The sequence below is a fragment of the Triturus cristatus genome, chromosome 6 (genome assembly GCF_964204655.1).
Source record: "Triturus cristatus chromosome 6, aTriCri1.1, whole genome shotgun sequence".
In the NCBI taxonomy this organism is placed as follows: domain Eukaryota; kingdom Metazoa; phylum Chordata; class Amphibia; order Caudata; family Salamandridae; genus Triturus; species Triturus cristatus.
Genome location: NC_140589.1, coordinates 1,755,510,916 through 1,755,534,715, shown reverse-complemented (window position 1 = coordinate 1,755,534,715; position 23,800 = coordinate 1,755,510,916). Strand labels below are relative to the sequence as shown.

Sequence of the window (23,800 nt, the reverse complement as noted above, 5' to 3'; positions counted from 1 at the left end):
AAAAGTAATGGAGGGTCAAAGGTATGAAATTCACAAGATACGACTATGTAATGGAGCTAGTGATATTAGTTCGCTAGACAGGGTACATCATTCATAGTTTTTGAAAAATACCCATCAGTAGCTCTTCCTGGGCGCCCTTTTAATCATGTGGGTTCCTTCTAACCATGAAGGATAGGAAAAGAGTTTAGTCATGAATGACAACATAGGAACCAATGATGGTATAACTGGGTCGCAGGGGGCTACTGAAAAGCAGTGCGAGAAAAAAAGTGAAATAGTGCAAAAGTGCAAAGTAGTGATATTAAAATTAGATGGCTCTGAGGAAAGTACTTATTTATTTGAGACCTCAAAGTCTCTAAAGCTTAAAAAGAGCGAAATTGGTAGTTTTAACTAATAGCTACCAACAGGTTGGTCGACATGTTTCAGCAGGAATTACGGATCACACTGGTATCCACTGCATTCTTCAGGACCTGTGTCGCTACTGCTAGTGTTGTGTAAAGAGCCAGAGGGACGCTGGAAGTACCGACGGACAGAGCGGTGCTTCAATTACCTGAGCTGTTTGCCAGGTGAGGTGAGGCAGTACTCTCCTGCACAATATGCTGGGAGAATGATCCTTCACTAATACCCAGGTGATACCTGTTCCTTTTTCATATTTTCTTTACACAACACTAGCAGTAGCGACACAGGTCCTGAAGAATGCAGTGGATACCCCCTGCGACCCAGTTATACCATCATTGGTTCCTATGTTGTCATTCATGACTAAACTCTTTTCCTATCCTTCATGGTTAGAAGGAACCCACATGATGAAAAGGGCGCCCAGGAAGAGCTACTGATGGGTATTTTTCAAAAACTATGAATGATGTACCCTGTCTAGCGAACTAATATCACTAGCTCCATTACATAGTCGTATCTTGTGAATTTCATACCTTTGACCCTCCATTACTTTTTGTATTGTGAGAAAGCAAAAGACACACAATTGATGAACGGAATGCAGAGCAAATCAAAACATTAACCCCCCAGTCAAGAGATCTGGGTTAAATCCATTATTCTTTTGCTCACCATGCCACCCCAGTTTAGACCTGGTCCTAGGATGCTAGTTTCCAGTCCAGGGAGGACCTGGCTTGGCAGTTTGGACTGGACTGTTCCCATGAGGCACAGGGTCAAGACTGATTTGCATATGGCTGGGTTCAAACAGGAATAGCATGGTGAGCTAAAACCGATGGATTAAGGCCCAGATCTCTGTACTGTGGTGAATGTATGACATTGTTCTGCATTCGTCCATCAACTGTTGTTTTTACTATTTAGAAGTGACTGTGAAAAAGAATGAGACGACTGTCTTCCAAATTCTGGGAAAGGAAAGGAAAGTATTTTCTTTGCCAAATGGCACACTTATCTTCTTTCCATGGTTACCAATAATGTCACATTTTAATGGTGTGGTCAATCTCAAAATAGTCCATTCCTGTTCCTAATTATTATTTTTTTATTTATGGAATTTATGTGTATATTTTCACCAATACTTTTTTCATTTGTCTGTCTTCAGAAGACTTGTTTTCTTGACTAGTAAATACATAATTTGCCTGAATTACTGGTAATTGTGAAAACTTCCAGTTGGCTTTAGTTACTTTTGCAAGCTTTAATTCATAGCTACCTTTACGGCTTTGTGTAACCTACATTGGTGAATTTACCATTAATAGAGAAACAGAAAACAAAATACACATGAACTTTGAAGATTTTAAAAATATAGGAGTATACAGGTTTTGGATACCAGGTGACTCTATCCCTAGAACAATACAGGGCCTATTAATAAAGGCAGTTATGAGTAATTGTAGTATCATGGGCAGTGATTCTCCAAAGTACCAGGGATAGCAGAAGTGACAACACACACCCTGTGACTGGAATTGCATCACAGGAGGTGTGGTCATATGACCTCTGGCCCTGGATAGTTCCAGGAAGTGTTCACATGGCCTTACCCCTGATTATATCACAATAACTGACATTACTAAAGTTCCAACATAACTGAATGATCAATACAACATTCCAGCACAGATAAATGTCTAGTTTAGCTACAACCTATATTTTAATTAGGTTGCTTACATGATATATGAAGCAAGCATTATAATTTCTTTTTGTCTTACTTGAAAAAGGAGGACACAGTGCCACGATACACAGAACAACGCTTGGAACTTAAATTATTAGTACCATGATTTAATTTTGATTCCACAAGTGCGGGGGCCTCCTCTCTTTTCTGTAATAAGAGTGCCTATGCTCAATGAAAATCATTTCGAGCTACTACTATCATTAGGTTTGCAATAGTGACCACATCACACAGAATTACGCTAGTGGCCCCCTTATGCAAGATTGCCAGCAACGATCACCTTAGTGCATCAGGCAGAGCTGCCGGCAGCAATGTAAGAAGGCTTTGCCACTTTGGAACGTCTTTGCATACATAATACATAATAGCCATAGTGAAATGCTTGTGGCACCGAGGTAATTATAATAATAGTTATACGTCTCAGCAATGCCACATCATTTATCACTCAATTCAAATCAATATAAGCTTTATTCGCTTTTAAGAATAAAAACCATAAAAGCAGCACAGACATAAAATAGCACATCCAATAAAATCCTGCCTAAAAAAATCCAAGATATAAAAATCCTCATAAAAGCCACAGTCATCAAAAGACAACCCCATACAAAAAGTTTAATCATAGATTTTAAGTAACCTAATGAGGGCCTCATTCAGGAAAAGTGACGCATCGCTGCGTGAAAACAGCGATGCATCACTTTTCATTACGCCCTCCTTGCGACATGCTGGATGCGTCATATTTACAATATGACGCATCATGTCGCAGAGGGTTACAGATACGTCAGTATTTCTGACGAATCTGTAGGTGCTAAAATGACGCATTGCTGGAGTGTGTCACAAAAGTGACGCAACTTCAGCAATGGGCCATTTAACATGGGCAAGTCCCATTTCAATGTGCCTGCGTCAGTCTTACGCCTGCTGTGAGGCAGGCATAAGATATTGACGCATTTGCGTCCTAGAAGTGGGTCAATGAAATCTCATAGATTTCTCTGCGTCACTTCTATGAGGCGTACTTGCGTCGGAACACGAACCCTGCATACATTATAACTGGCGCAGGTATAATGTGGCGCAGGGGTTTACAAAGTGACGCATCTACCTAGATGCGTCACTTTATAAATATGATGCAACATGGCGCATTTTTACGACACTGGTACATCACAAAAAGTGACGCACCGGCAACGCAAAAGTAATGCAAGGGCTCATAAATAAGCTCCTAAGAACATTACGTATGATGTCTCCTGTAAGCATCTGCAAATAAATAAGGGCAGGTCGAACCTGAATAAAATTCACCCTTTTCAATACAGGGAGAAGATATAATTTCCTGGGAACAGCATAAAAACTACAAAACATAGTAAAATGTAAAGTGTCCTGTGGAGACCTATTGTTGCAGCCGCAGGACGAAAGCTAACAAAAGAGGCAATAGATACAGCCGAAACTTCATTAATAAAAATCGGTCAAACCTGCTTTTAACACACAAAAGTTAGGGCTCAGTGGAGGACACAGTTTTCAACATGATATATCGCCGAACACGGGGCTTCAATAAAGCGTCCTCTTCCCTAACTGATGATCTCCGTTTATGGAAATGGTCTTTCACCAGGTTATAGTCCCTCTCTCAGATTCCGTCTGGATAACTAAATAGTTCTACCATTCCTAAACTCAAGAAGGAGTCTTGAATATATTTAAGCAAGGGGATATGAAGGAAATAGTTAAAACACAGGCAATCTTTTATAATGTCCTTGCTCAATTGTTTTTCAGGCTGGGACCAAATACTCACCCAAAGAGAAAGGCGGCGAAAAGACGAGATGCCAGATAAATAGGGCACTCCCATTTCTTCATGCACGGAGAAAGTGGGGGCACTTTGTGGCACACACAGAAAACATCTCAAAAAGGCGTTCTGAATAATTTACAAGCTCATCCAGGTTAATGTATCCCCAGATCTCGTTCCCATATGCTGCTTTATAGATACACTTAGCCCTATACATCTGTAAAAGAGCCCCAATGGGTCTGCTGCACAACTGTGATGCAAAGTTTAAGACAGCAGCATTTGCTCTAAACAAAATCCTCCTTCTTCCTTTTAACCAAAGGGCCCCCGTTTAAAGCAGAATCAAACAACAAGCCCAGATAAGAGGACACACTAGTCTTTGGCACAGGAGAAGGCCCAATTGAAATGTAGACGATTTAGTAGAAAGCGGGCCAACAATCATCACTTACAATTTTTTAGCATTCACCAAGAGATCTACCTCCTCAATGAAGTGGACAAAGGAGTTCAACAAAGACTGCAGACTCCTAGCAGTTCTCACCAACAGAACCGCATTGTCTGCGTATTATAAAACTGGTAGACTACGCTTCCCCAACAAGAGGGCAATCTCCTTAAGATCTGCTAAAACTTGCCCCAGTTTGTTAATATAATATATGGGTTAAAAAGAAAGGGGGCCAGGATGCATCGCTGCTGTACCCCTCTTTGGATTTTAAAACTTTGTGTAAACTTTAAGTCTTTGGAATAACGTACTGCAGCCACTGTGTCTCTATGAAGTTCTCTAAAAAATAAAACAATGTCCTGATCCACCCCCATGGTTTGCATGATCTGCCGGGGCTTAGATCTGTTGACGTGATCAAATGCTGATGAAATATCCATAAAAGCCAAGTGATGGAACCGGGATGGGTGATAGTGTATTTGCTAAGTTCTAGGTATAAGTTCAGGCATTGATCTACTGTTGACTACCCAGAATGAAATCCATATTGGATTTCAGATAAAATGTTATTCAAATCTGCCCAGTTAAAAAGCCTTTACAGGAGAATACACCCCACCACCTTGACCACCGAATCGAGCAACAATATGGGCCTTTAATAGTGGGTGCTGTCCCTAATCCCCTTCTTAAAAACAGGAACAATGATGGACGTTGACCAAGAGGAGGGAGGACCAACCATCACTGCCGCATTGATGAGGATGGTCAAGATTGGAGCCCAAACCTTCACGTCTTGCACAAAGAGGTTGGATGATATCCCATCTGGGCCAGGGGCTTCATTCTTAGACAATCCCAGTATACCCTTCCTAACCTCCTCAAAAGAAAATGTGAGAGCGACTTTCTCTTCTACCACACACCACCCCGCAGGATGCAGGTGATAGAAGATTGTAGATTTCCTCGAAGTAGGTCAACCAACTGTCTTCAGTGATGTGAGTCTCCAAGGAGGAATCAGCATCAGCTGCGAATGACGAACTATTGATGATACTTCAAAACTTAGAACTACTTCTTAAAGTACTAGCCTCGATCAGATCTAACCAGGCCTCCTCCTTTAAGATGGTCCTACATCTGGTCAATTTTTTCTTTGTACAGGCTACGGCTCTTCTTTGCTAAGGAAGAATCCCTGGGTTTAGCACACTTAAGGTTTCTCAGTGACCTTGGCAACGAACCCTGTTGCCGTGATGTGGGGGCCTTTCAGGAGGGTTGAAATAGTAGCCGAAATCCCAGAAAAAGCCTTCAAAACACACACTGGACTGCTCAATTGGGAGGTGCAAATTTTGAAATCCTTCTTACATTGAGTATAAAGAGAATTATAAAAAGAGTCTGGAATTATCTGTGACCACTTAGGCCTCCTGCCCCATCCCTCGCCTTGGTGGCCCCTCGTATACCCACCCAGGGTTTTGGACTAACATGAACCCATAAAACGTTACACAAACCAGGTTATGATCACTAAAAGTGCTCAAGGGTATCACAAAATCAGAAATATAGGGAAAAAGAAATGCATAGACAAAAATAAAATTGCCAAATGACTCACACCCCGCCACATGAAGGTGGGGTGAATGTCCTTCCTCATAGGGACAGCTTTCCCATGAATGAAACCAGATCAAACTCATTCAATATGACATTAAGACTAGTACCCTGTTGGTTGTGTTCCAAATGCATTCCAATCATAAAGAAACATCCCAGGGCTTCTACACCTCCTACCCTCGGGTCCCCACGTAGATGGACATTAAAATCGCCAGCCACCATTACTTTTGTGGTGGACAAGTTCAATTCTTTCAAGTTCCTTAAATGTGAGCCCAAAATGCCAACATTACTGATACCTGGAGGAGAGGAAATAACATTATAAAACATCGACAAAAGCAACTTATTAGACCCTGTGGAAAATACAAGAGCTTGCAGGGTGGGCACTTCTGTTGGATAGGTGAGCAAACTACATCTGATGGCTAAAGATATAAAGATAACCAACCCTCCCTTGGGTCTACCCACCCATGAAGGGGTTGCAGATGTAAAAAAAATAAGTCTTATACACATCCAAGAAGAAACAGTTCTGGGTGGCCCAAGTTTCCTGAAGGCAGATCACATCAAAGCCTTTGATAAAACACAGCCACTTAGGGTCAGCAAACTTGCCAGCAAGTCCAGCGATGCTCCAACTGATTACTTTACACTCCATACAGTCCTTACATCCAACAACCAAAGCGTCTGAAGAACTCTGGGCTCAGGAAGCATTCTGCTGCGCTATTTGAAGGTTATCCCCAACCAGTCAATCACATCGGTCCGAAGACCATAATGGGCAAAATCTGTTAGAAAGCAAAAAAACACTAGAAGACCCCTGCTGTGTGTCCCAAATCACAGCCGAGCAACCAGGGGCCTGCCTCTGGCCGAGATATGAGGTATAGCCTGCTGGTCTGTAAAAAGATCCCAAATGAAGGGCCACGATGGAAGTGACAGGGCCACTGCGACGAGGACATCTGCCGCCATGTGTGGTCTGTTAAAGTTTATGTTGCCACAGTCCCCCGCAAGACTTTTTTTGGCCTGGCCTACCCAGCTCACTCTTTGTACCATATTAATATATCTTTCCACCGGGATCCCTAGAGTGGTGCTTGAATCCAGCCAATGCAGGACTTAGTTTTTTAATTAATGAAAGTCCTCCAGAGAGCCTGATGGGAGAGATGGTACGTTCCCCAAAACTACCACATAGGGCGTAGCTTCAGGTGATAAGTTAAGGGTACCCGGCCTGTGCAGAAGGGAGCTTGGTACACTATTATGGGCCCTATTAGCTTACCCTTTTTAGGTCTCGTGAGCCAAAGGCTCGAAGAGACATTTTATATCTGGGCTTTTCAAAGTGCTGCCGTGGCCTAAAGCTACAGTGCAAGTGAACGTGCACGCGCGCAGCGCCATGTGTCTTTCCTCCGTAGCGATCGTAATCACGATCACTTTCACTTTCGCGGCCGCGTTTCCAAAGCTTGTTTTCCTTATCTTGGAGCATTTCTCGGCAAGTCACCAGGACATAAATGGCAGAGCTACAGAATAACTTCACTCTTCCATCGAAAGTAAGCTCATTCTAAACAAGAGACTGTTTTCTTGTTTGCAGCCATTTCTACTCTCTAATTATGAGTCGCTTCATAAGGATGGATGAGGGCGCTTTTAGAAGTATGAAAACAGACGACTGAAATTACCAAAAATGCCACTGGCTTTTATTTTTTCATTAACTTGCTGCTAACCTTTTCACTTTTCAAAGTGACAATTCTCAGCTTTATCCTAGAAGTGCACTTACTGTTAATGATAACCCGGTTAACAACAAATAAAGTGGAGCAGACTTACACATCACAGTCTTACACCTACGATTTGTCTAGATCTGTTTTTTAAGAATGCTCAAATTCCGAGGGGTGCGTTAGAAATGTAGGAAGATCATTTTCCAGGCCCCGAATCGTACCCCTGCAGCTCGTGTACCGTGTCAAGAACCCACACGGTCAGTGCAGGAGTTATTTTTCACGGTTTGATATTTTTCCACCTGGTTAACAATTTTGCGCGGGGAGAATTCTCTCTCCTGAAGCCGCATAAAAATAAGTCGTATGTATAAAATATTTTCTCTCATTCTTACACCAATGTTTTTCGTAACTGAAGTGTGCATTTACGGAAGGAAAAGCCATTAAGATGGTCTGTGAATACGCACACACTTGCATTTTGAATGGGTGCCATAGATTTTCAGGGGTCACCCCTCAGATCTCCAGGGGACTCCTATCCTCCCACCCACACATTACATTTACGGCTGCGGAAAAAACAACCCACCCGGTGGAGTTTTCACAGCTGTGCGCGCTGAGGGGTGCAGGTATCCACCACGAACCCCGCTTCTCTTACCTGAAAGCTCTCCTTTTCAGGGAGACACTTTGCGCCCTCCTAATTTCCCTTTGGTGGTGACACTGTTTTGTGAATCCGGCCCACAGGGAAGGAGCAGGTGAAGTACAGGTAGGAAGCATCTTTCGCTCCCACTTCCCATCACACTCGAGCTCGGCCTCTGGCACACCCGCTACTTCAGACAACAGTACCAGGCGTCAGCTGGCACACACATTCTGCAATGGGACTGGACAGCGCTGTGCTCAGTAACACCCACAGGTAAGCATCAAACTGTACAGCTAAAGAGGCGCGAGGCAAGAGATGAACAATAAATGTGTTACTTGCTGTCATTTCATTTCCCATGGCATTGCTGGGCTGTGCCTTTTTGAACTCTGCTTGCACTGTGCTATCACAGCTCTTGTGTTATTCATGATTCAACGGCTCATCCTGCGCAGGTAAACATTTGTGGGGCTGGGCTTGTCCTCATCGGTCTATGGGTCATGGATGGATCGTACATTGCACATGAGTCATGACCCCAGGGCTAGTCGTTCATGCGAGGGTCCCTGGCAGTAAGAAGCATTCGGCCTCTGGGCAGCGAGGTGGCACCAGCACCTCTGCCCAAGGCGGCACTGCCACATGCTGATCTACGTCTGTGCCTCCCAGGGGTGCTGGAACAATGTCAGAGTGGGGGGTGGGGGCTGCCATCGGCGTTACATCACTGAAGCCGTAAAGATTGTGAACATTCCAGGCGTCACACAGTGAACACGTGCGGCCCTTGTGTTTAGCGGGACAGTGGTCAGGGGGTAGTAAGTAGGTGCTGGCGCTCCTTCGAGAACACTCTCACAGATATCTCACTAAAGCATGGCAGCGCCACGTCATTACAGAGGACACATCTTCTATTGAACTGGCCACTACATTTGCGCAGTCACACCGTTTTTTTACTGATAAAGAGGTCACAATCTATAATGTATGGAAATTGGGTTTAGGAAATAAGTATGCCTTCATTTCTATTGATTGTATCAACATCTTTGTTTTCATTACACTTCAGAATTGCACGAAAGATGCATCATTTGAGCTCACCGCACTGCTGTGAAAGTCTGAAGCATTTATGTTTTAGTATGTGATAGAAAAATGACAAACACACACATGCATTTACACACACATATGAACATATACAAACACACACAGACATGCATAAACATATGCATATACATGCACACCAACACACCAACCCCACATACACATATAAACAAGCACGCACACCAACATACTCAAACACATATACATACACACAAACATGCATACACAGACATAGGTATACACACAAACATGTGTACACATCCATGAAGACAAATGAACACAATGACACACCCATACTTGCACACCAACACACACATGCATACACAAACATATACACATACAAACACACACACATGCATACACACAGATATATACATATAGACACACACACTATGCACACACACGCATCTCCCATACTGTCTCAGGGGAAGAGTTGGTGTCAGCTGTCTCCTAGAGGGAGATCTCGCATGAGACAGTAAGACTCAGAGACATGTGGCGGTGGGGAGAGACAGACATGCCTCCCTTTCATTGTGTTGTTGCAAGATGGGGACTATCTTCTGCCACTGGTGCATTCAGATAAGCGGCAGGAAGTTCGTCGGACACATGCACTGGTTTCAATTTCGAGAAAGTGGGGTGAACGTTTCACAGATCGGGAGTGTGTGTCAACACGTGTTTCTCCTTCACGGCAATGCCAATCAGTACATTTTGTTTAACCGTGTGGTCATGAATCCTTTAATTGCATAAGTGAGCGGGTATGGATGTAAACAAAAAATTAACACTAATACCACATTTTCTGTCACTCTTGTGAACAGGTTTGCTGTGAATGTATGAATGAGAATGGCGTTTTAGAATACATTGCATGGAAAAGGGTCAACATGGTGTATACGTGTTTTTGGGTGTTTTTTTTATTTTATTTATTTTTTATAACATGGTTAACGTCATGATATACCGGATTCGGATGCTTCATTGCAGATCAGTTGTTTGGCCCGTGGTTATTTACGAGTTTGGAAAATACTTTTGTATTGTTTCGATTCTTTTTGTATCTGCCCTATCTATTGGCTGCGTCCTTACTCTCTCCCATCTTCTCTCTCCACCTCTTTGCTACATGTTCTCTCGTAATGTTTTCATTTTCCCCAACTCTCCTCTTTACTCTCTCTAATTCTTTTTTTGCTCCTTTTCTGTCCCTGTCCCTTCTCTCCTCTTTCTCTCCCCACCTGTCCCTTCTCTAACCCCACTCCTCTTCCTCTGCCCGCCCCCCCATCCCTCTCTCTCGCAGTACTGCAGCATAGTCAGCACCAGGTCTCTGATGCCTTCTCAGGGTTGGCCCTGGGGGTGGATGAGGTAAGTCAGCCCCCCAAGTGAATCCCATTATCAACAGATAGTGAACCTCTATTTACATACAAGTACGGAGCGGTCTCGGGTGACGGCTGATGCGAACAGTGATCTGCTCTCTGTCCCGCCAGGGCCTGTGGGGTGGGGGCGTTACCTTACACTAGGAGAGGAAGTAAAAGTGATATCCTCCCCTCCCCCCCAGTCCACCACTGTCTCTCCTCATCCTCCACCCCTCTCTCTCTCCTCCACTTCTGAATCCCTTTCATCTCAGTCTCTCCTTACCCTCCACCTCGGTCTCTCCTTACCCTCCACCTCGGTCTCTCCTTACCCTCCACCACGGTCTCTCCTCACTCTCCACATTGGTCTCTCCTCACCCTCCATGTGTCTCTCCTCACCCTCCACACGTCTCTCCTCACCCTCCACACGTCTCTCCTCACCCTCCACGTGTCTCTCCTCACCCTCCACACGTGTCTTCGTCGGACACATGCACTGGTTTCAATTTCGAGAAAGTGGGGTGAACGTTTCACAGATCGGGAGTGTGTGTCCACACGTGTTTCTCCTTCACGGCAAGGCCAATCAGTACATTTTGTTTAACCGTGTGGTCATGAATCCTTTAATTGCATAAGTGAGCGGGTATGGATGTAAACAAAAATTTAACACTAATACCACATTTTCTGTCACTCTTGTGAACAGGTTTGCTGTGAATGTATGAATGAGAATGGCGTTTTAGAATACATTGCATGGAAAAGGGGCAACATGGTGTATACGTGTTTTTGGGTGTTTTTTTTCTTTTATTTATTTTTTATAACATGGTTAACGTCATGATATACCGGATTCGGATGCTTCATTGCAGATCAGTTGTTTGGCCCGTGGTTATTTACGAGTTTGGAAAATACTTTTGTATTGTTTCGATTCTTTTTGTATCTGCCCTATCTATTGGCTGCGTCCTTACTCTCTCCCATCTTCTCTCTCCACCTCTTTGCTACATGTTCTCTCGTAATGTTTTCATTTTCCCCAACTCTCCTCTTTACTCTCTCTAATTCTTTTTTTGCTCCTTTTCTGTCTCTGTCCCTTCTCTCCTCTTTCTCTCCCCACCTGTCCCTTCTCTAACCCCACTCGTCTTCCTCTGCCCGCCCCCCCATCCCTCTCTCTCGCAGTACTGCAGCATAGGCAGCACCAGGTCTCTGATGCCTTCTCAGTGTTGGCCCTGGGGGTGGATGAGGTAAGTCAGCCCCCCAAGTGAATCCCATTATCAACAGATAGTGAACCTCTATTTACATACAAGTACGGAGCGGTCTCGGGTGACGGCTGATGCGAACAGTGATCTGCTCTCTGTCCCGGCAGGGCCTGTGGGGTGGGGGCGTTACCTTACACTAGGAGAGGAAGTAAAAGTGATATCCTCCCCTCCCCCCCAGTCCACCACTGTCTCTCCTCATCCTCCACCCCTCTCTCTCTCCTCCACTTCTGAATCCCTTTCATCTCAGTCTCTCCTTACCCTCCACCTCGGTCTCTCCTTACCCTCCACCTCGGTCTCTCCTTACCCTCCACCACGGTCTCTCCTCACTCTCCACATTGGTCTCTCCTCACCCTCCATGTGTCTCTCCTCACCCTCCACACGTCTCTCCTCACCCTCCACACGTCTCTCCTCACCCTCCACGTGTCTCTCCTCACCCTCCACACGTGTCTCTCCTCACCCTCCACACGTGTCTCTCCTCACCCTCCACACGTGTCTCTGCTCACCCTCCACACGTGTCTCTGCTCACCCTCCACATGTGTCTCTGCTCACCCTCCACACGTGTCTCTGCTCACCCTCCACGTGTCTCTCCTCACCCTCCACACGTCTCTCCTCACCCTCCACATGTCTCTCCTCACCCTCCACACGTCTCTACTCACCCTCCACACGTCTCTCTCCTCACCCTCCGGGTCGCTCCTCACCCTCCACGTCTCTCCTCACCCTCCACGTCTCTCCTCACCCTCCACGTGTCTCTCCTCACCCTCCACGTGTCTCTCCTCACACTCCACGTGTCTCTCCTCACACTCCACGTGTCTCTCCTCACCCTCCACGTGTCTCTCCTCACCCTCCACACGTGTCTCGCCTCACCCTCCACACGTGTCTCTCCTCACCCTCCACACATCTCTCCTCACCCTCCACACGTGTCTCTCCTCACCCTCTGCTGCACGCCGCTGCATGTCACAGTGCTGCATGCCTCACACTGCTGCACGCCGCACACTGCCGCACGCCGCACACTGCTGCACGCCGCACACTGCTGCATGCCGCACACTGCTGCACGCGGCACACTGCTGCACTCCACACACTGCTTTTATGCGAGTTTATGCTACTGACATTGTAAATGACAATGCCTTTTATTTGTTTTAAAACCAAAACATAAATAAAAGGCATTGTAATTTTACAAGGCTAATAGCTCAAACTCTTAAAAACGCGAGACCTATTGCATTGCAAATGCTTGTTTATGTTCTAGCTGATACTGATTTTTATTGATCTGTACCCACTCCAAGATGCGCGTCCACTCTCGACAGTAAGGAGGTGGGTTTTGGCCACTTCGGTTAATTATGGGACCTGACAGTGGTGCCAAAACTCTGGACTTTCTGCGACTAGATATCCCTTGCCTTAACCAAATGCTGTTGGTCACTTAACCCAGCAAATGGGGATAGCCCAGAGCCAGAACCAGACGTGATAGAATCCTGGGGCTCTACAGAGCACGTTGGCTGTGGTATGTTCTGTTTAAAAAGTGCCTGTTCAATGGCTGCTAGACGTGAACTAATAGGTTTCGATTTTGCCTCAAGAGCAGCTATAAAAGAATCATGAAAAGAATTAATCAAAGCCATAATGTCAGTCTTTGCCTAACCAATGGGGCAGTATTGCCAGATGGAGTCGTCATTGCTCCTTGGGTACTTAGACTTACTTCCAGTAATCGGGCTTTTCCTTTTACCATTTGCCCTAAGAATCTCCAATAATAGAGGCTGGGAAACAGGTGACAACATATTGTCTCGGTCCTGGGAGCAAGTAAGACGCAATGGGGCCTCCATAGAGGTGGATGCTAATGTGATATTCTGCCGGCCGCTGCCTGACACAGGGGCTGGTGATGGTGGTCCCAGATTCTGAACAGGCGAGCCAGACAAGGTGGTACCAGGTAAACCGGAAGCTAAAAGTAACAAGGGAGAAAGGGCAGAGCAGGAAAGGCGATGAGTAACCAGCTCAGTTTCCTTGTCCAGTACCCCTGTGGCATGCTGTAAAAAGGCATCCTTTGTGGCAACCGCCCTTGTGCATGCCTTAGTGGAAACCACGGGGGACTTATGTTTCCTCATGTGTACCTGAACTTGGACAAGTATGACCCCTGGGTCCAAGGTCTTACACTCAACTTTCACACATCCCGTCTACATGATCAAGAAAGTTAACCAACCTTTAACAGGCCTTCATACTGCTACCCCAATATACTGTCAACTGTAGTGGTGCAGGTATGGTTCCACTCCGTAATATAACTCCTTATCAACTAAAATAGATCACGTTATAAGTGGACAAGAGGTCCAGTGCACACATCCAGTAAGTTAAGCAGCAGAATATACTAGTGTAAAGATAAGCAGGTCCTACCCGATCTGCCGGACAGCCCAGGTGATGCCAAAAATCTAAGGTGAGATCCTGCACCTGATGCGCTGACTCCAATCAGTAAACTCATTTCCATAGCTAAGAGGGGGGCCCAGCCTCCTCTGGGATCTGGCAGCCACAAATGCGAGGAGGGCGCTTTTCAGCTGGCTGCACAGGGAAACTGGTCATGGGCTCTTCAGGATTCTGGGACACCGAGTCCCCTGCACTAACACCGACAAACCAGCCAGAATTGCCAGACATCCGGGCCGCGGTGGGAGGAGGGCGCTTTTCAGCATGCGGTGCAGGGAAACTAGTCACGGTCTTCTCAGGATTTGGGGAAACCTAGTCCCCTGCACCAACACCGGCAAACCAGACGGAATCACCAGACGACCCCATTTATCACTCAAATATCAGCTTGAAAAAATATTTTGGAAACTCAACCATTTTTCTCCAAATATTAGATTCTGAGTTCTGAAAATACACAAATTTTAATTTTGATATAGATATATTGATTCAACCATGCAAAACCTTCTACTTTATTAGACTGGGCTGCAGACAGAGAGCTACTCGAGGTTGCTTGAGAGCCACCAGTAGCTTCCGAGCTACTTGTTAGAGAAGCCTGAGCCTGTACTAGAGTATCATGATAAATGCACTGATAGATCATAGGAATGGACAAAAAAGAGATTTAAAAAAATAAAAGTATTTTGGGTCACATAACTTAATTTATGTTGACTATGGCCTGTCCACAAAAGTAAATTCATTTGTAAACACATGTTTGCAAGTGAATTTACCTAACTTAAGCCTGCCAGGAATCCACCAATTAATTCCTGGGAGACATAAGCCCTTTTATGGGTGCAGAGATTTCCGCCACAATATGGCGTCTCCGCAGCCATAAATCCCACTCAATAGATGCCGATCCTGGGTGTTTCAAAGTGAAAACGGTCACATTTTTACTCCTGTCAAATGCTGGTGTAAATCCCTTCCTAGAGTTCACAATGGAACAAATAAACCATAAAAGTGCATATGGAACCCTGTGTGGAGACCCCTGCCATGGAGACCTATGCACAGGAGGAATGGATTCCAATTTTATAAATATTGTGATTTCCAATAGAATCTGCGTGAAAACTTGAGCCAAGTTTGGCTTTCCGTGCTGATCCAAGTCAGCATTAAGGAATCCTTAAAAAAGCAGTAAAACTACACTCTGGTGTGGGTTTAGATATATGAGTGCAGTTTTACTACTGTTGTGCGGATCAAAGCTCACAAATGTATTATGAACATTGCAATTGCCTTACTTTTTTCCTCATTGTTAGTACATTTTGAATTTTGATCACTTGTAACTTACTATCACTCATTAGAAGCACAGGTGGGAACCCCCTCTGAGTACAGGATGTACGTCCTACAACTGGAAGGCACAACTACTGTCGATTAAATAAGTGTAACGAGACGAGCTCTTATTTTTGTTTGTAGTGAAAATGATAATAAAAATATTTTACAAAAAAAAAAAAGAAGCACAGATGGGAACATTGTAATCAAACATATTATTCAGCTTTTAACATGGCAAAAAGTTGTTTAAAAAGTTTTGGTTTTAGTTGTTTCATTTATTTATTTCATTATAACACTACTGAATGTATATATTTTACAGAACATAAAGGTTCTTGTCCGGCTCCCAGCAACTGCTGTGGTAAGTAAGCAGTGCTCGTCAAAACAATGTTTACATTCTGCTGTTGGCACTGCATTTGCCACCTTTGAGGCCAGGGCAGTCCCAGGGGTCGCCCGGGGTAAGTGACCCATGGCAACTTCTGAATGATGTCCATGTGGAGTAGAACTAACCCTGTACTAGCTCCCATACTCCTCTAGCCCAGCTTCACAGACATATAAATGCTTCCCATACACTCGAGGTCCTAATATTCGTACTCACAAAGGCCTTCCATATGTTTCCTGTTCAGTGCTTTAATATAAGAAGGCAAGGCATGCTGACAGGTGCACCACGACTTTGCTGTAATAGAAAAAAGGCCATTCTGGAAGTCACCAACTTACAGGCGAGTTCGAAGTTTCGATGTTGGATGTAGACATTACTAATTAACATTTCACGATTTGCTCATCTAGCAAGCCCTCACTAATTGCCTTCTAATGGCAAACAAACACCATGGCAGCTAGTGCCCCCTTACAGCTCCTTACAGAGGTAATTGGAAAACTAATGAATGGAAGCAGGAAACAGGCCAGACAGTGTGGGAGAAAGGCAGAGCCGAGATACAAAGCATGGCCGAAGCACTTCTGCAAGGGGCACTGACCATGCCACAAGTTCCTGGAGGTGGCGATGGGGGGGGGGGTTAAACCATTGCAGAAGGATTAAGTAAGCACACCTGTGCATTATACTAATAGTGGGACAGTTTACAGATATGTAAACGAGAGTTAGTCTAGCTGAGACATCCAGATGCTTTCTGTAATAAACACGACTAGATTTGTATCTAATAAAAAGCCTACAGCAAAGCAATTTCCCATTTATGATCCCATCTGCAGTGGGTTTGAAGGTTTTATGACATGTTAGAATCGCAGTGAGAATAGGCAGCTTTATAAGTGCTTCGTTACATGGTCACCTTGGGCCTTTAAGTGCCTCTGAGAAGTAACCTTCATAAAACCTACCGCCGGCCAACGCATTTTCAAATAACTGGTGGGCTTACGGGTCACCTTGCAATGCCCTAACCTTACAACATGCATTGTGATGGAATACAGAGGTCATCACCTTGCAACCATGCAACTCAGGTGCCAACATCCTGCTTTCAGGACCATATAGGGAAAGCAAGGCTAGGAGAGGCAATGGGGCATTTCTCTTCGCTGGGGTAGTAACTTTGAACTGACTCATTTGGTCAACGATATCAGCAGAGTTCAACAAATGAATATAATTCCAGCTTGCACGATGCATACATAAAGTATAAACAGGATTCCTGTCCTATTAAGCGCACGGTCCTCTGCTGAGTGTGTTAACAGTGCACAGTTGTATCTTGTACACTAGAGGATATATTAGCCTCCTCCAAAGATTTCTATGAATGGCTCCATCTATGCCAGGTGGGCCCCCACCAAGTAGGCACCTGCAGCCACTCCTGGCTTTTCAACCAACAGAATGTGATATGCTGGGACTTTTCCACTATAACATTGTGTGAAAGGTTGAACTTCAAGGACCAGGATGCAAAGTGTTTCTGGATTTTTTTTTTAAAAAGGCTATATTCTCTGTCTTGCGCATCCCAAGGGGCGCCCTTGGCAGCCTGCCAACCGGAAGCCTTAAAATACTGTCAATTGCTGCTGTTTGCTTGCATTCCAAGTTCAGTTTAAGTGTGCACGAGGGTATGAAACGTGCCTACTTGGGTTAGTGTGTGAGCAGGTTGGGTGCAAGCACAGCTGCCCAACGGCCAACTCGCTGCTTGCAGTTAACAGCAATGAGTTGTCCTTTCCGTTCTTGCTCGCTCTTTCTCTCAGCTCACACAAGGAGAGATGTGGTCCAGAGGCTAGAACTGCAGACTTTAGAACTGAGGAACCGGAATCAATCCCAGCCTTGGCTCAGCATCGTGTGATTCCGTGCAAATACCTTCAGGCCGAAAGATTTAGAGTTTGGCGGACAGGGTACACCACAACGGTCTTCTGGCTCTATTTTCCCTCAGGTGGACAATAGTATTCGGGCAATAATCATGACCAAGACTCAAAGTGGGGTAAAAGGCCGCTTTATTGGACAGGTAGGCAAAGATCAGGTCCTAATCGAACATAATCCGAACTAACACCCCCCGCCCCTAAGCAATATCCCCGTACAACTACCACCCCACCTTGCTCGGCCTAATCCTCCTCCCAAAACCCCTAACTCCATCTCCTGCCTAACTCTTGCCTCCAATTTCTCTCCCTTGCTTTCCTCTGTCCGAAGCTATCCCTAACGCCCCCAAACTTTCCTGCCTGTCTTGATCTCCTCCAACTCTGCCACCTGTCCAAGCGACAACCTCCCAGACAAAGCGTTACCCATGACGCTTTTTTTTTTTTTTCTCCCCTCCTTCTCTTTTCTCTCTCCCTTTCCCCTTTCTCTCTTTTGGGTGGGGAGGATGGGACAAAATTCGTCGTCCTTCCTGTCATACACTCCAGGCGCCCACACAGAATGTTCTGGAATGCTTGGCTCGCGCTACCTAACGCGGACCAATCAGCGTTGCCTACCTGCCTCGGCCATACCATGTGCCCGAAGCTGCCCGGGGGTGCACACTCTGCGAGTAGCGCCCCCAGGAGCCCTCATTCTGGCTATGGTACCCCCGGCTCAGCTGTCAAAAACCCTACACCGACAGCCTGGCAGAATTGGGGAGCGCCCTGCGGATATAGAAGACTAACAGCCCTATTTAGAGTATGGGACTTTATTTTTGGAAAACAAAAATATTTGGTCAGCGAGTGCGCGTCAAACTTTCAGTGCCTTCACAGGTGCATGCAGAGATCTCTTATTACTGTGGGTGCCTCCCAGCCACGGTGGCAGAGGAAAGACCTCTACCGCCCTGATGGGCATCGGCTGCCCGCTAATCAATAAACCAGGCTCTTAATCTCCCCTCGCCTAAGAATGCACAACATTACCTGGCTCTCTTGTGAAGTGCTGTAATGCCCGTGCACCCAGTTTGTGCTACATAAAATTGCAACAACAAAATTACCGTAGGGCGAGTAATAAACTCCAACTGAACTCTCACTGTTCCTTGTTATCTCAACTCGCTGCCTGGATCCGAGCCGTCTGACAGCGCCTCGGGGTCCGCCTCAAGCGCTTCCCGATGGAGCGCGCTAGGCACTCACAGGTGAGCACATCCTGCTGCAGGTCCCCGTGACCCGCGTCCCCCGAGAGCCCTGGAAGATGCAAAGATGCCTCGCGCTCAGCAAGAGTTCATAGAACAATTGCGTGCGTGCGTACGTGCAGCAAGAGAAGTTATAAAACAGCATGCGTGCGTACGTACAGCAAGGGAAGTTATAAAACAGCCTGCTTCATGCGTACACTTCCGCAGCCAACGAGAATCATTCTTATGTTTATTTATTTCTTTGGCTAGATAAAGGCACAGAAGTCCAACCTGCTACGGTAATTTTAAGCTCTCTTAGTCAATATGTGTCACCCTTTGTGTAGTTATTTAAGAGTTGTAGGGTCATTCCAACACAGTAGAGGAGTCCCCCTGTTTGGAACAGCCCGCTCCCTAACTTTTCGGCTATCAGTCGCACGGAGTGATGTGTAAGTCTGCAGCGCGCAGGACGCACGAGTTTTGACGGCTAGGCTAGTTCAGACTGAGCCTCTGGGAGCAGCCCCCGGGGGCCCGAGCCGCGAACACGGAGCTCACGTCGGATACTGCGAACCTCACACCCACCTAAGCCGCGCGCGCGCGTTAATTAATTGACTTTTAATAGCTTCATGAGCTAATGGAAGAGGCTGGTTTAATTAGCCATGAATGACGGTGTGTACATGTCATATTTATTTATGTGGGTGATTGTTTTATGGGCAGTCAGCCAGAAACAACCCTCTTGTTTCTTTCAACTAGCAGGTGAAGGAACCACCTGCCCCCCTTCCTCATGCCCCCTTTTAAGTGTCCGATATTGCACGGTGCGCTCGTGTTCGAGGAGAAAGGATGAGTGACTTTCTTCTACTCACAGTAAATGCCATCCCGCGGTTGTATTTATTCTGCAGACAGATTATCGCTGGCACTTTGCTAGTTTCCCTGCCCGGCCGCTAATTCCCCTTCTCCGGGCGGCTAATAATGCAAATCCTCCGACGCGCTGGAAGGAAGCGACTCCCAGCGCGCACGCACGCACAGCTCGGCTACCAAGCGCAGCGCACCCAGGGCAGAGCAGGGAGTCCCGAGACGGCTTACCTTGGACACCTGTCCCTCAGGCTGTGCTGCCTCCGGCTTTCGCTTATTCCCCCAGAAGAAGATGAGAGCTGCAATCCAGAGTACCCCGAAGATAAATAAAGCCACCCTGCGAGCCATCCGCTTCATGGCAAGGTCCGCGCTCATCAACGGGCCGGCACGTGTCCCCGCTGGCGCATCGGGGTGCGGAGGGCTAGGAGAGGGCACGGGTCTCAGTCCGTGGGTCCAGGTCCATGCTGGAGCGTCCTGCAGCAGCCGAGGAGCGAGGAAGCCGGGCGGGAGCAGCTGTCTCGGGGTTCAGCACTCTGGAGAAGGATGGGGCGGTCTCCGTCCGCTAGTCCCTGGCTCTGCTTGAGTCTCGGCTCCCACCGACGAGCGGACTCCGACCCCCCGCAGAAAGGCAGCAGGCGCGCTTAGATCCCTTTCCAGTCCGATTACCGTCACCGGCTGGATTTTCAGCGGCTTCCCGTTCGTTTGGAAACGCTTAGCACCCCCTGCCGCCTGGCAGCCCTTCTGCAAAAGAGCGGCGCGAGGAGGCTGCGCGTGCACCTGTCCTGCCCGGGCGGCTCCTGCACTGCCCACACCTGGGCACCGGCATCGCTGGCAGCGGCCGATGAGTGCAGAGTCACGTGACCGAGCCTGTGCGGGGCTCTCCCAGAATATCACATGCTCCGTAGTAATGGTGTCCTTCTCACTTCCAGGCTGGGTGGGAGGGCGGCGGTCTGTCTGCTTTGTTTTACTTCAGTGAGTTGCATCCTGACCTTTGGTCAGCTGTAGTTAGTCTGTGCGTCATTCCTCGCCATGCTTCTCTGCGCTTCTCCTTTAGCTGGCATTGAAAGAAACTTGTAGGATGTTTCTTCACATCTTTGGGCATGGATGCCACAGATAGGGTGCAAAACTGCCTAAAACTGGGCAGCGGGTTCTTGAGCATTCGTTGTCTAAATGATCTTGAGGCAGCACCCCTCTTGAAACGCCTCGATTCCCAGCCCATATTTATTCCCACTTTCCCCATTTTAAAGCACCAGATGATTCAATAATTGGGACGATTGAGGAACTGATTGGAGACGATTCACAAAAACCCTTTACCATTAGGGGAAGTGATCCTGCAAAAGTGCTCTCTCGGGTACTCTTACTGATCTTTATGGATCTCTAGGCCCTGTCCAGCCCCTTAGTCGTCAAAGTCCAAAGAGGGTATAGTCCTTTCTATTTCTCATAACTGTATATGAGTATTCCGGTTTTAGATGTTTTGGGCCGAGTTCTCAAATGCATGCATATGAAGAGTGCTCCATGGATACTACTTTACAGACTCCAGAAGGCCTTCGTGAGTAGGCCCCCATGGGTGAACAACCATTACAACGCAACTTTTACAACGCACTGCCATTACAACAAAACTGTTACAACGCAAATGCTGTGACAACGCATGCCATTACAACGCAAGTCTTTACATCGACTTGCACTAGATGGCGTGCTAACATTAAAAATAGTGTAGTTTACTATCCAAACACCTTCCCTACTGCAACGTGGACTGGAGTTAGAATAGTAAATTACCCTTTTTTAATGTTAGCACGCCATCTACTGCAAGTCGATGTAAAGACTTGCGTTGTAAAGACTTGCGTTGTCACAGCATTTGCGTTGTAAAAAATTCGTTGTAACAGCATGAGTTGTAACAGCATGCGTTGTAACATCATACATCCCCCCCATGTGTCTTACGTTTGACATGGAGTGTTCACGTTTTGCCCTGTTTGTGGGTTTCCGGATTTCAAGGCTTTCATAGTAAAAGTACTAGTTTTTAGAGTTGGTCCAAGAAGGCTACGGCTCAAGCAGGGTGAGGGAAGCTGTTGTGGCATGCCAGCAGGCAAAACCCATCAATCTGCTGCGTTTGAAAGTTTGTTTTCTTCCGGAGTTTTAAATAGCGCAAACTTGACCCGAAGGCATCAGAGCACTTTGCATGAGTACCAGTTGCATTACACAAGGACAGATTATTTTTTTTGTGCCCTATTTTTTTTGTTAGGCACAGGGAGATTAAGTGATTTGCCCATCATCACAGGATGTTGAGCATCGTTGCTGAGACTTGAACCGGTTCCCCAGTTTTGAGGTCAATCGCCCTAGCCATTAGGCCACATCCTCTCCCCTATGATCTCTGCTTAACTACAAGCTTCCTCTCGGCTATCTTTCTGCAGTGCCTTCTGGCTTCGTTGTTTATGCTGTGAGAGCTAGAACCAAGCCTACTAGTCTCCTGGCCATTCCAGACCAAAAATTATTACTAGCCCAGGATCCCACACGTGACAGTGTGGGGCTAGTCTCTGCTCAGAGAGGGGTCAAGGACTGCTGTCCTAAAATTTAGGATGCCCACACGGGTCACTGGCAACAACCAGGACCTTGTACAAAGCATGCATTCTATTCTAGGTTTCCCCCAGTAGCGGAACAAAGTCCCCAACAAGCAAATAGGTATGTAAAGGAAATACACATTTATTTCATGATTAAATACTACAAAACGTCTCTTGAAATCATCATGACAAGTTGCAATCACTCACAATAGTTTTTCTCCCACATCTTTGGTATCACTCATGGTCACTTGTTCATCCACCTGGGACCAAAAAACAGACTTCATCCAATTGAAATCAGATATCCCAATCACCAAACTAATAGAGCAAATAACCATATAAGAAATGTAGTATTTGAAGACCTCAATTTTTAATCATAGAGTCACGTGCATATGCCATTGTTGTAGCACACCAAAGTATGTCTGCTACAAATAGCTTACTTGCGATGCAGGTCTTAAAACAATAATTCTAATGTTGTATTTTGATAGTGGGCAGGCTAGCTATGTATCTTGAGTGTTTACCTCTGAAACATGGTGATGTGCAGCACAGATCTGGCAATGCTAACTCAGCCCTCTATCCTTCCAAAGCTTGCTAAATTGATTACCAGAAAATTGGGTATTATTAATATTTTCTGTTATTTAGAGAACTTAGAAGCACTAGAAATGTGGGCTGAAAAACTACTTAAAAATATTTTTAAATTGTACAATAGCCTGCTTGCATGATTCATACAACAAAATAATCATGCTGGAACTTGTTGAAAAATACAAATAGATCCTGAATTTATACAGTCTGCTACTCAGATATGTACATAAACACAGATTATGACATATTTACATCTCTTGCCATTTCATTTTTGACTCCAACTTTGATGTGAAAAGAACAAGTGATGGACTGAATGCTAAACAATGTCATGCATTCCCCCCAGTACAGACATCTGGGCCTAAATCCATCGTTTTTTGCTCCCCATTGCCATTCCAGTTTAGGCCCAGCCATATGCAAATCAGTCTTGACCCTGCTTCCCATGGGAACATTCCAGCGCGAATTGCCAGTCCCGGTCCTCCCTGGACTGGAAACAAGCATCTTGGGACTGGTTTCGGGGTATCACCCCTCATCTGCCAGGCTAGCTTGACTCCAGTGGCATGAGAGCACAGGACCCACGTCTGGGAATACCCATCCCACTCGGGGTGACAAATGCAAAAAGAACAATTGATGAACAGAATTCTGAACAATGTCATGCATTCACCCCAGTACAGATATCTGGGCCTAAATCCATCGTTTTTTTGCTCCCCATGCCGTTCCAGTTTAGACATAGCCATATGCAAATCAGTCTTTGCAAATCAGTCTTGACCCTGCTCTCCATGGGAACAGTCCAGCCCGAACGGCCAGGTCTTCCCTGGACTGGAAACAAGCATATTTGGACCGGTTTCGGGGTATTACCC

General features: G+C 46.0%; 1 protein-coding gene across 2 annotated transcripts in view; it reads right to left on the bottom strand.

The window, feature by feature from the left end:
- Positions 1-20,658, bottom strand: part of GALNT14 (polypeptide N-acetylgalactosaminyltransferase 14) — a 1,097,368-nt gene extending 1,076,710 nt beyond the window's left edge. The window contains exon 1 of one of the 2 annotated variants that reach the window (XM_085613021.1): positions 20,041-20,658. In XM_085613021.1, coding sequence (XP_085469147.1) covers positions 20,041-20,184 — 144 coding nt within the window. In that variant the 5' untranslated portion in view covers positions 20,185-20,658. The remainder of the gene's footprint in view (positions 1-20,040) is intronic. The other variant, XM_085613020.1, reaches the window with a different exon arrangement.
- Between the last annotated feature and the right edge of the window lie 3,142 nt (positions 20,659-23,800).